Raw genomic sequence first — 11,669 nt, forward strand, 5'->3', positions numbered from 1 at the left:
CGAATCGATGATCAGTTTCAAAGATGTAACGCGACTAATGTGCAAAGATTTACTGAAATCGGTGACGAATCGCGACAGCTGATAGAGAGGTCTTTCATCGTCAGGCCGTTCAACATTCACAGGCGAAATGTGTCTGGACGATGGCCAGATTCAAAAATAAGCCGAATTTCGTCGGATTTGTGATCGTCCGCGACCACTTGGCGTCTCCTCGCAACACGAAGCCATCAGGCGTTTACAACCCGTTCCTCTGTATCGTTTTCGATCGTTCGATCGCAATACACTCGCCTCGAAGAACGCTTCTCAATATCCGCGATCATTCCGAGAATCATCACTATTTCCGTAATGTCCGCTTGGCAAGAAACGATCATGTGTCCTACGCTCTGTCTCATCCCCCTTGAAATAAAGATATATTTCTCGCAAGAAAAATGACAGGGTTCCTATATAAAAATTCTGAGACAACTCTCTCGTCCTACTCTCATCGGATGACTCACAAGGTCCATTTAAGAAAATCCATGAACTCGTTTGTCTATTACTCTCGTCGGAAATCTCGTTTTCAACAAATCTACCGAGCTCTCGGAGAAAGAGGAGACTGGTTTCGAGTCTCTTTTATAATCCGCAGCGCGTTGACGCAACCGCGTAACGGGTCCACGATGACGATTTCGTTCCGCGGCTACAACCCGTATTTTTAAATGCCGCCTTTTATCTTCGCGGCCGGCCGCGAATCTTCCGCGATCGCTGCCTATAAATCACTCTGCTCTCTCGTTACTACAGAAAAAGAAGAAAAATAAAGGAGAAAGACCTGGGGCCACGAGAGATGTGCTCTCAGTGAGAGTTCTCCCGGTGGCGGCACGAGAGGTGGGAGAGAAACGCGATGAAAAGGGATGGAGGGGTGAAGGGGCAGGAGGGAGGGGGCAAGAGAAGGATAGACAGCCTTTTGAGACCCCTCGGTGACCAGTTTAGTTCTGCTTGGCATTCGAACCGCACCAGAGATCATGTGACAGAAGACAAGCTAGGATCCTCGCGCACACTTCGATACAGGATCTGTTTGGAGCAAGTTAGATCGTTACGAGATACAGTGGCTTGCCGATCGATCGCGATCCACAGTTTACGAGTAAGGTGCCTGAGAATCTGTTACTGTGAATCTATGCGCGTTTTTTCGCGCACGTGTTAGCCGAGCGTTAATTGTTTATTTTCTCTTTCCTCTCTTCTTTCGAAAAAGGTATAATACGTTATCGAATGTCACCTGTTATGATTGAATCGGAAAGGAAGACAGTGTGCAAAAACGGTCGATAATACACGTACAAGGACGTCGCTGAATAGATATCGCATTTCCCTTCCGTGTTTCAACAGAGTATCAAGGATGACCGCTTCTAAAGCGGCAGAGCTGCGATCGTGACGGCACACGCAACACGTGCACTCTGTTTAAATCAACAAACGTCAAGCGGCCACGTAAAAACGGGCAGCATACATTAACGAAGAGGAAACCAGGAAAGTGCAGGACCACTGTTCTCTTTTTCCCTCTCTTTCTTTCTATCAACACGGCTCGCGGTACATGCTCGCCATAAATGACACTTGTGAAATCAACGCACACATTTTCACCGCTCCGAGCGAGGAACTGTAGAAAAGAGGGTCGTTGACAGCCAGCACGCGTGACAAATATACCAGTGCATCCTTTAGTGTTTCCTTTCCCTGTGAAATTAAAAAGAAAACGTTCCATTTTTTCGCGTTTGTCCCGGCTCGTGATCCGATTTACACACCTGTCACGCGTGAAAATTAAATTCTCGCTTCCTCGGCTTTGTGTGTCATCTGTGTTCGGACTCCGTGCTCGTTAATTTGGCGAAGAACACTGGAAGCCGTCACAAAGAATTGCGAAAAGCAGATATGAGGTCGACCGGTCGCCACGCGATCTAATAATATCGCGAGTGGATCGTTGAACCTCGCTTCCTTTCTTTCCACGTGTCCATCGGGCGCAGAGGGAAATAAATCTGCAACTTTCACCGAACACCGTCGACAACAGTAGCTCATAAAGCATGTCGGGGGACACGACGTCCGACGAAGAGGGATCGCAGGAGGATTCGCCGCGATACGACATCGACGATCTGGAAATCATCAAAACCATAGGTGAGCGCGACGCTATTCATCCTGACGCCTTTCACTGGCAACTCCTACTGTTCATTGCAAAACTTTCTATTCGTCTCTATATCGATACTCGAATAGAATACCGTTCAACCACTTATATAGAGATTCGTTGAACTCGTAACTTTATCTCTATACGACTAGCAGATCGAATTAATACTATGTACTATCGGATTAATTGATAATTGCTTAAGAATCCTTTAAACGAGATACAGATTTGTTAAGATCAATTGAAAACGCAAATGTTACTCGTTACGTGCTGTTGATTCTCCGCGAGAAAACATCAGAGACGAGGCGAACTACCCTCGAAGCAAGGAAGTGGGCCACTGGAGAGTGAGAGGCTACCGAGTGTATATTTAACTGCTCGTTAAGTTCGAGTTACACGGCAAGGTGCAGGTGTTTCGTAGCTGATTTTTCACTCTTTCGTCTCTTGTGTAACCATTCTTCGAATGACCGACGTTGGCTAATAGAAACGAGAACTGGAGACATTACGTTGCATGATGAAACAGCATGAAGCATCCGTAGACCAGTTTCTTTTAAACGTATTTTCAGGGTGTTCCAATTTACGTGTGAAATATAATAGCAAACAGGACGTCCGGGTTCTAATCAGCGAACCATCGGATCTGGATAACCAGGATAGTAGAATATTACATGATCGGGCACGTAGAAGAACGATAAGCGATCGATCCCATATCGTCCCATTTACTTCGGTCATTGTTGAATTATACAGGTAAAGCAATGGCTACACGCTTGTAAGCGGTGATCGATCACGACAGATGTGCAGGCTGCTGCTTTCGAGACGTAGAACAAGTTTTGGACGCACACCAAAATCCTCTCTCGAGTGTCCATACGGGAAAAAAACGACGTGTCGAGGGGAAGCGTCTGGCGCGCGTAATTCGAGCGATGTAGCCACAGCCAGCGTGATGAATGAACGATATTACCTAAAACATTAACCTTCTCCGATCGAATCTATTCTCGCTCGAAGACTTCCTCTTTATTCGCACGGGATCGATGTATCTGTCGTATATACTTTCGACGCGTCAGAATCAACAAAGTAATTTGAAAATCATATCGGATCGAAAGTGGACGATTAAGTCGTAGCAGAGTCTTGGGCCAAGTCGATAAAACAAGCTATTTTTCCTCGTTTATTTTTTATGTCACGAGAAAAGATTCAGAGACGATCGATTACGTAAATTTCACGATATTTAAAGCGTCGTTTCGCTGGAAACTGTTCGTCTTTCTATCATTGACACTTGTTTTCAGCTGTCACTGGCAGTCACCGCGATCGTTTCACAGTGTATACAACACGGTTTCGCCCCTTATTCGCGCCGTCTGCCAATTTTATCGCATTTATAATAATGCCACTCTAAAATACGCAAAACGCCCGTCCGTAATGAGAACACCTCGTGCAAATGCAATTTACCGGTTAATTTCGGCCCGGCGGCCATCGCTGTTCTGTTAATTGGTCGCGGTACGTTGAGCAGACCAACTTTAGTCACCAGCATTCGTGGGAAAGTGCATTAAACAGACCGCGGACGACGGATTATGCGACTAGAGAGAGCGTTGATAATTGCCCATTGCCTCGAATGATCGATAACACGAATGATACCTTCTTTTTATTTGCGCCATTACCTTGAACAAGGAACGTTTGAATAATTGACACATACTGCCAGATGCACATTTCTGAACGTATGCGATCGATAATCTCGATCATTAGAGAGCAATTGATTTGTTATGCGCAAAAGGTGTAACAGAATTCAACGAAGATCATTTATTATAAATTACAATAGGATAGATCGTGACAGGTTATTTATTACAATAAGACAGGAGTTTCTGATGAATGTTTATCTTCAGGCACACCCTTAGCCTTGAAAATCATATGCAATCTTGATCATTAACAAATAATTGATTTGTTACAGGTAGGAGGTGTAACAAAATGTAATGCGAAACATTGATTGACGAATTAAATGATTCTAATGAGTCTTTATTCTTAGGTACAGGCACTTTTGGCAGAGTGGTGCTATGCAGGCACCAAGGAACTCCCTTAGCGTTGAAAATCCTCTCAATGGTAGACGTGATCAGATTGAAACAAGTGGAACACGTGCGAAACGAAATCACCGTATTGAAAGAGGTCAAGCATCCCTTTATCGTGAACATGTAAGTCGGATTTGCTTTCTCCTTTCTCTCGTTCGATCGCTGACAAGCTGTAACATTGTTCCGTTGGTTACGATCGAAAACTGTCGCTTCCAACGCGAGGAAGTGCCTTCGTACGATCAAGAAAGTCGAACGAAGGAGTTTCTGAAAAAGAAAGCGCAATTAAGAACGACGAGAGTGATACTTAAATATTAATCTTTCGTGAACGATTGTACATGTATTGTAAAAGATACAGAGAAAATAGCTCGTTCTCTAGTATTAGATTGGAAATTACATTTTTCTGCTTCTCTACTATGGAAATTTCTACTCTTGTACCATTACCGCTTTAACATCAGCATGGTTTCAGGCTCTGGAGCGGAAGGGACGAGGCGAGAGTATACATGCTGTTAGAATTCGTAGCCGGTGGCGAGCTTTTCTCTTATTTGAGAGCAGCTGGCCGATTTTCCGGACCCACCAGCTGCTTCTATGCAGCAGAAATCGTCTGTGCCTTGGAATACTTGCACACCAAACACATCGTTTACAGGGACCTAAAGCCTGAGAACCTTCTCTTGGACAGCCAGGGCCACCTGAAAATTACGGACTTCGGTTTCTCCAAGAAACTCACGGATAGGTAAGAGGATATTATTTCTAATATATTAGTGGTCGTAATAATGGTTAATACAATAATAAACGATCGTAATATAACGATCGTCTATTTATTTTTTTTTTACCCGATTAATAATAATTACATTACAGATGTTTTTGCAAATTCAGATGGAATCTAAGTGGAAAGTTATTAATTATTCTTAGTTACTATGTGCCGTCTGTACACAAACATTTGTTTAATAATAATATGTGCAGCTGTCTTGTTCAAGCTAGAATCGTTCATGTAGGAATATTCCACGTATATGGATTTCATACGTATTTAGTTATTAAATTACAAGTTTTTAAATCGTATCTTTGCTCTGAGAGGTCTTTTTTATTCTTATCTACACATCAGCAAGTTCAACGTTGCTACATGTAATCATACGGCAAATTTATCGATAATTGCTCGCGATAGGACAACGTTTCATATCTCGAAGAACAATTATTTTAAATTATCGGTTGTAGGACGTGGACTTTGTGCGGCACTCCCGAGTATTTGGCGCCGGAAATAATTCAGAGCAAAGGACACAATAAAGCTGTAGACTGGTGGGCCCTCGGTGTTCTCATCTACGAAATGTTAGCGGGCTTTCCGCCATTTTTCGATGACAATCCCTTTGGCATCTATGAGAAGATATTAAGTGGAAGAATAGAATGGCCAAAACATATGGATCCAATCGCCAAGGATCTGATCAAGAAGCTTCTGATCGCAGATCGAACGAAGAGACTAGGGAACATGAGACAGGGGGCTGATGACGTGAAGAGGCATCGCTGGTTTAAATTAGTCGAATGGCCATTGGTAATTAATTAATGAATTTCACAAGTAAATCGATAGTGTCAATGTGAAATTATTTCTTTTTTTCATTAGAGTAAGAATAGTTTTTTAAATAGTATTAGTTTCTTACTGAAGTATGAATAATTTTCTCAGTAATATTAATTTTTGTATTAAAGCAAAGATAGTTTACTAAATAATACTAGCTTCTAGTACTAATAAATAATACTAATGTAAGAATCGTTCTCTGAATAATGTTAGTTTTCCATTAAAATAGAGAAATATTTTTTTTCCAAATGATCTTAGTTTTCTAAACGATATTACTTTCTCTATCAAAGTAGGATTTTACAGATTTTATATTACACTTTTTTTGTATAAATAGGTGCCGCAGAGAGCCCTGACACCACCAATAAGACCACGAGTAAAAGCGCCAGGTGACCCAAGCTGTTTCGACGATTATCCTGAAACCGATTGGCGTTCCCAGCCTCCCTTGCCACCGGAACAACTGGCTCTGTTTCAAGATTTCTAAAAGAAACGTCATGGACAATCGTTCGAACATTCGAACCATGCCAGGCATTCATTGACGCAAATTCATTCGAAGAGCTTCCGTGTCGTGATTAGGATCGTCGAGTTAACAGCATTGTGATGTGTATAAAGTTTCTCTTACGTTCAAGCGTAAGGGAGTATCTTTTTATTTTGTACATATAGCAGCCCTCTTTTGTATTATTTGGTTGTGCACCTCGTTTATTTATTCGTACTCGCTGCGTAGGCTAGGCATTTTTCTTCGTTGTTTTACGTTGTAAATAAAAAAAAAGAATGGAAAGAGAAGAACGATGTAACACGAAGGAGAAACTGTAATCTCAAATCAATTTTCATCTCATGAAGTGAAATTGCTTGAGAATATATGTTCCTTCTCACACAAAGAAGTGATAAAAAGTGATGACAGAAATGGTCATAATTTTGTAAGTTGTTATATGTAAAGTATTGTAACGATGTATCGTGCGGCTGTACGCTACACATCGGAAGAGAATTAAATCATGAATTTTTTAAATTTCAACTGGTTATTCCTGAAGATAATAGGTATCGCTATTCGAACCTTGAACAGAGTACAAATTCGATATTTCAGTGTGTCATTAATTGCGATAAGATCGGTAAGCATCCACACCGTACATGTTCTATTAAATTTTCAAATAGTTAGTGAATAATTTACATGAACACCAGACACGCGATCCTGTCGTGCTATGATAAAACGCATTATTCTGCATTTCAAGAATCAGTATCGCTTCGTGAACGTTACTAAAGCAACAATCAACTAGGAACATACTCAGAAAGCTTGTTAAACCGTAAAAGTATCACGATAACCATGTCGAAAATATTCAACAACCAAAATCAGAACTTCTTATATCTCGATACAAAGCATAATGACACGATTCTAAGACAATCAATTGCTAAAATTAATGTGAACGTCAAATCAGATCTCACGAAGGATGTAACCGAATCAACGAAGAAAGAGGAAAAAAATCCAACACCACGAGAAGTTTTAACAGATTATCTGGAGAGCACTTCTGTACATGGTTTGCAATATTTCGGTAAAACGAATATAGAAGTCGGAGTTCTTGGGAAGATCCTATGGGCCTTTACCATATTAACTTGTTTCGTCTGTACTTGTCATTCCTTCGAGGTACATCATCTAGAAAGGTACACGCGACTAAACGCGCGTCTCGTTTCAGGTTTGAGCTTGATGTTAATGCAATTTTTGCGTCGTTACAACGAGAATCCGACCAACACGTACATACAAACCTTCGATGCCCCGATATTCCGCGCGCCATTTCCTGCTGTAACCATTTGTCCATCTATACCAATTCCTCTGAAGAAACGCCTGGCCATTTTGGAGAACTCCATCTTACCCGAGAACGTGAGCAGAGAACTCGCGTTAGAGATGTTGAAGTGCGTATATATATCAAGTAAAATTATCAAGAAACATCAAGAAATATAGATGAAATAATTTCAAATTAAATACAGCTACGGACATCTTATAACTCATCCGTACATGAATAAAGAGTTTAAACAAATGGACAAATTAAAAGAATTTTTGGATGCCAATAAGTGGAGCGTGGCGAGATTCGTGAAAACTCTAATCAATTGCGAGGACATGTTCGAATCGTGTTGGTGGAGTACGGAACGCATAGATTGCACTAAATCCATTAAACATTCGTATAGTTCTTACGGACTATGTTGCTCCTTTAACTATCTTCTTGAGAATTACGTAGGATCCCAGAAGCAAGTATCTCGATAATATCCTAGAAATCCGAGAAATTATATTATTATAACTAGAATGATTTCTTTCGTTTAATTAATGTAACCAAGATCATTTCCTCCTGGATAATATAAAGGGGACAACCAAAACCGAAGCCTTTGAGTTCCGCTGATTTTGGACTGTGGAGCGGCTTAAAGCTCGTGTTCAATAAAGAAATGTTCATGATCAGCCAAGACGACATGCGTAGTTCCACGAGAGTCGTGAATAGTAATGGCATGGTGGTACGGAAAAACGACTTCGCGGAACGATCGATTAAGTCGAATTTCAAAAAATATTAATTTACTCACGCCCCTTTTTTTCTTACCAGGTATTGATACATCACAGAATGGATTATCCTGGTCTTAATACTAATATGTACACCTTGCAAGTGAACCATGAGTTGGAGGTAATTTATTCGATATAAAACAGGTAGAGATTACTAGAATGCATTATCGTTGAATTGCAGATCGCCATAAAACCGGAACTCATTCAAAAGCCAGCAGGACTTCAACATCGTAATAAAGAGAAACAGTTAGTCCCCGTATGCATAGCGGAGGATCAGAACACTTTGGAATATTTTTCTGTTTATCGCTACTCGAATTGTTACGCAAATTGTAGAGTCAAGGCCATGATACGGCTATGCGGATGCTTACCATTCATCTACGACAACATAGCTGAGTCCTACAACATCTCAGTAAACACATTCTGTTATCGTAAAAAGATATTTAACGCGAACTTCAAAATTACAATTCGATCGATTTTTAGCGTTGCGAGATAGAACATTTGCCTTGCATCCAGAGGAATGCGAAATTGATAGGTATCGTGAAGGACATACAGAACGAGAATTTCACCTGCTCTTGTAGAACACCGTGCGAGAACATGAACTACGATAATTCCCCTAATTTGATATCTCTGACGAAAGCCAGCTTGCCGTGAGTTAAATTCGCATTTATTGATTTATTCTCTAAATTTTTATTTAGACATTTCTTTTTATTTCGAGCACATTTACTTTCAGGAATACGACGGACAAAGGTGCTGCGATCAAAGTTTACATGTATTCGCAAACTTTCCAGATGCTGCTAACTCTATCAGCCGCCGACGAAACTTATCTCTTAGGTACCGAGCTTAAACATTCTTGTCATTTCGTCATTAAGATAAGTTTCTTTAAAAGCTATTTTACGTTTCAGCATCAGTCGGTGGAATCTTTAGCTTGTTCCTTGGATGCAGCTTCCTCAGCGTCGTGGAGATAGTTTACTTCGTTTACCTATATTGTCGCGCAATCTTTGCGCATAAGAGGCACGAGGTTCAAACAGACCACACAACCAACGAGATCTTTGTAAACGGTCGCCGACGTGTTTATTAAATCTCAATAAATTCCTCGAACAGATCTAGCAACGTTCTCTCTCCCTGCGGAATACTTTTGTATCGAAACTGTGGATTTTTCCGATACCGCAAGCTAATAATTTGACCGAACGATTCGTTACGTGGATTCCACACGCGGTTTATTGTGTAACTCAGGCCAGCACACGTAGTCAGCGAGAATCTGGAGCAATTAGATCTATTTCGAGCGATTACTGGAACGCCAACGGAGGCAACGTTTACCACCCATCGACCAGTAAAAATATTTGCCACGCCGTGTTTTCGCTTTGATGTTCTATCCTCGTGGTTATGTCACTTGGTCGGACAGACCTTTAATCAACAGACCCAAGAACTACGAATTCCTGGATTACGTGCGAGGATGGTTAATTGCTGTCTCGGTGCAGCCTACTTGTCTCGATCCGTGTCGAAACCGGAAGTCACGCTTCCCCCGTTGCCTGCCAGCGTAATTAATTCTCGTCGTGGCCGTGTAATACGATAGGAACGTTTTGAAAGCGATCTAGAACGGCCGTGGAAAGTTCTGTAAAATTATGCGACGAGAGATAGGAAAATGTACGTTTATTCGATGGCGGAGGAACAGGAAAGGCGGAGGATAATGTTTCTTGTTGTGATACATTGAAGGAAGGGAAGGCGATTAACATTCCTTAAGGGTATTCTATTTATAAGTAAAAATATTCGAGACACTCGAAATCGACGGCAGAATCGGTAACACGATCCACGACAAATAGCAGCGAATAAGTTGCGCAATAACCGTGGAAATTCGGTCAGTATCGCGTGGACGTGTTCATATCGTGGAAATATTCAGGATAGGTGAGGTGTGTTCATATCGTCTATTTTCGGAAGTGCTATCGAAAATACCGATTTAGTTTTCTGTACATTGGACGTGTTACCACCGTCGTGTAGCGACGAAAAGAGCTGGAACCATCGGTTGCTATTTTCGACTTAACACCCACGTATTTCTTAACCATCGTACGTATACCCCGAGATGTTTTCTATCTACGCGCGGGCACTCGATATTTTTTCCTCGATTTTTCAGCCGAGTATTTCTTCCCCCTTTATTTGGTTTCCAACATTTACACACAGAGTTTGGCTCGCCATCGGGCGAACGCGTTTCCACGTGTGTAACCAGCCCCGATAGTCGTCTCTGTGCGGTACAATTTTTCAAATTTACGAGAGAAACATATACGGGTCCCTTTGATCATCGTACTAGTACAGTCACGCCCCTGTTTCTGACGAAACCACCTTAAATTTGGCTATTCCTTTTATTAGAAATAGAACTATCTCTTTGACGTCCAATTATCGTGTCCGTGAAATACATAAAATCGTAGGGAAAAAGGGTAGACGAACATGAAACTCATAGAGAACGTTGAAAGAGCTTAAGTGGATTACGCTTGTCTCCTTCATTTTGAAACAGGTATCGTCGCAAATGCGACGCGGAGAGGGAGCAGTCGTTAATTGGATGAAGGAAAAACTGGTATCTGGCATATCCTGAGTAATCGTAGATCTATCAAGGATATCTGGTTATCGACGAACGTGTGTGGTACTCTTCGTGCTTCTTACTTCACTCCTAAAATCAACAAAAATAAAAATGATAATATACAACACTTTACTATGAAGCAAAGATTTTGTTGTAAAGTAACAGAGTGCACCATTGTTGCGGAGACTTCAATGATCACTACAATAGGAAGCAGGCGTTACGTAGCAATTGTCTACAAGGGATAATCGCAAGCGAACTTACCATGGCGAGGAATGTATTCTAGAGTTAAAACAATCCCGAGTACAACAACCAGAGGCAAATCAGCAAGAGGATCAATATAAAGTACGTGGTTAAGATGTTTTTCGTTTCGTGGGCTGCCTGTGGCATTTTTCGGCATTCACAGAGGATGATTCACGACACTAAAGAAAAATCAGTATCAGGTGTAATCACGATATACATATACTCAAAATATTAATACCCAAAATATTAATCGTCGAATATTTCTTTTTTATTCCTTCTGGCGCCTCTTCCGTCAATCGGTCGATTAAACGAAAGTTCGAAAAAAGATCACGGAACCCTCAAAAATTCGCTCGACGACTGAAAGATTCGGCTGATTACCGGAAACGTTGGAGTCAGACGATGAAATCTGAAAACGATCGAGACGAATAACCAAGCACCGCGCCACTTTGCGTACGATCTCCGACTAGATCACTCAACGCAGGATTCACGATACAATGAAGATCCCGAAATTCCTCCAGGAACCGTGTGAAATCCCCACCAGTTCGATCGCGGATACCGACACGTTGCACCTTCCCTTATAACATCTGATCCAGGAT

At 41.4% G+C, this 11,669-nt stretch overlaps 2 protein-coding genes and 1 long non-coding RNA gene across 8 annotated transcripts; 2 read left to right on the forward strand and 1 right to left on the reverse strand.

Moving 5' to 3' along the window:
- Positions 1-940: 940 nt before the first annotated feature.
- On the forward strand, positions 941-6,734 carry LOC117205168 (cAMP-dependent protein kinase catalytic subunit PRKX). 3 transcript variants are annotated; one of them, XM_033443313.1, is made up of 6 exons: positions 941-1,111; positions 1,220-2,121; positions 4,131-4,293; positions 4,637-4,900; positions 5,380-5,710; positions 6,066-6,734. In XM_033443313.1, exons 2-6 carry the CDS (start codon positions 2,031-2,033, stop codon positions 6,210-6,212), a joined length of 996 nt encoding a protein of 331 aa, XP_033299204.1. In that variant the 5' UTR covers positions 941-1,111; positions 1,220-2,030; the 3' UTR covers positions 6,213-6,734. The 3 variants fall into 3 exon arrangements, with proteins under 3 accessions (XP_033299204.1, XP_033299205.1, XP_033299207.1); XM_033443314.1 differs by lacking the exons at positions 941-1,111; positions 1,220-2,121 and adding an exon at positions 3,049-3,070; XM_033443316.1 differs by lacking the exons at positions 941-1,111; positions 1,220-2,121 and adding an exon at positions 3,952-4,062.
- Positions 6,727-9,370, forward strand: LOC117205166 (sodium channel protein Nach-like). 4 transcript variants are annotated; one of them, XM_033443310.1, is made up of 9 exons: positions 6,727-6,834; positions 6,955-7,630; positions 7,706-7,963; positions 8,077-8,221; positions 8,308-8,385; positions 8,446-8,673; positions 8,745-8,911; positions 8,995-9,095; positions 9,167-9,370. In XM_033443310.1, the coding sequence occupies exons 2-9, from the start codon at positions 7,047-7,049 to the stop codon at positions 9,340-9,342; spliced, it is 1,737 nt and encodes a 578-aa protein (XP_033299201.1). In that variant the 5' UTR covers positions 6,727-6,834; positions 6,955-7,046; the 3' UTR covers positions 9,343-9,370. The 4 variants fall into 4 exon arrangements, with proteins under 4 accessions (XP_033299201.1, XP_033299202.1, XP_033299200.1 ...); XM_033443311.1 differs by lacking the exon at positions 6,727-6,834 and having other exon boundaries at positions 6,854-7,344; positions 7,414-7,630; XM_033443312.1 differs by lacking the exon at positions 6,727-6,834 and having other exon boundaries at positions 7,203-7,340; positions 7,414-7,630.
- Positions 9,371-10,172: 802 nt separating this feature from the next.
- On the reverse strand, positions 10,173-11,659 carry LOC117205169. Its single transcript, XR_004487189.1, has 3 exons — positions 11,312-11,659; positions 11,095-11,252; positions 10,173-10,923 (listed from the first exon to the last, which is right to left on the reverse strand). It is a non-coding gene; the product is annotated as an uncharacterized LOC117205169 (long non-coding RNA).
- Between the last annotated feature and the right edge of the window lie 10 nt (positions 11,660-11,669).

The sequence above is a fragment of the Bombus bifarius genome, unplaced genomic scaffold (assembly GCF_011952205.1).
Source record: "Bombus bifarius isolate JDL3187 unplaced genomic scaffold, Bbif_JDL3187 scf7180000007987, whole genome shotgun sequence".
Lineage (NCBI taxonomy): Eukaryota > Metazoa > Arthropoda > Insecta > Hymenoptera > Apidae > Bombus > Bombus bifarius.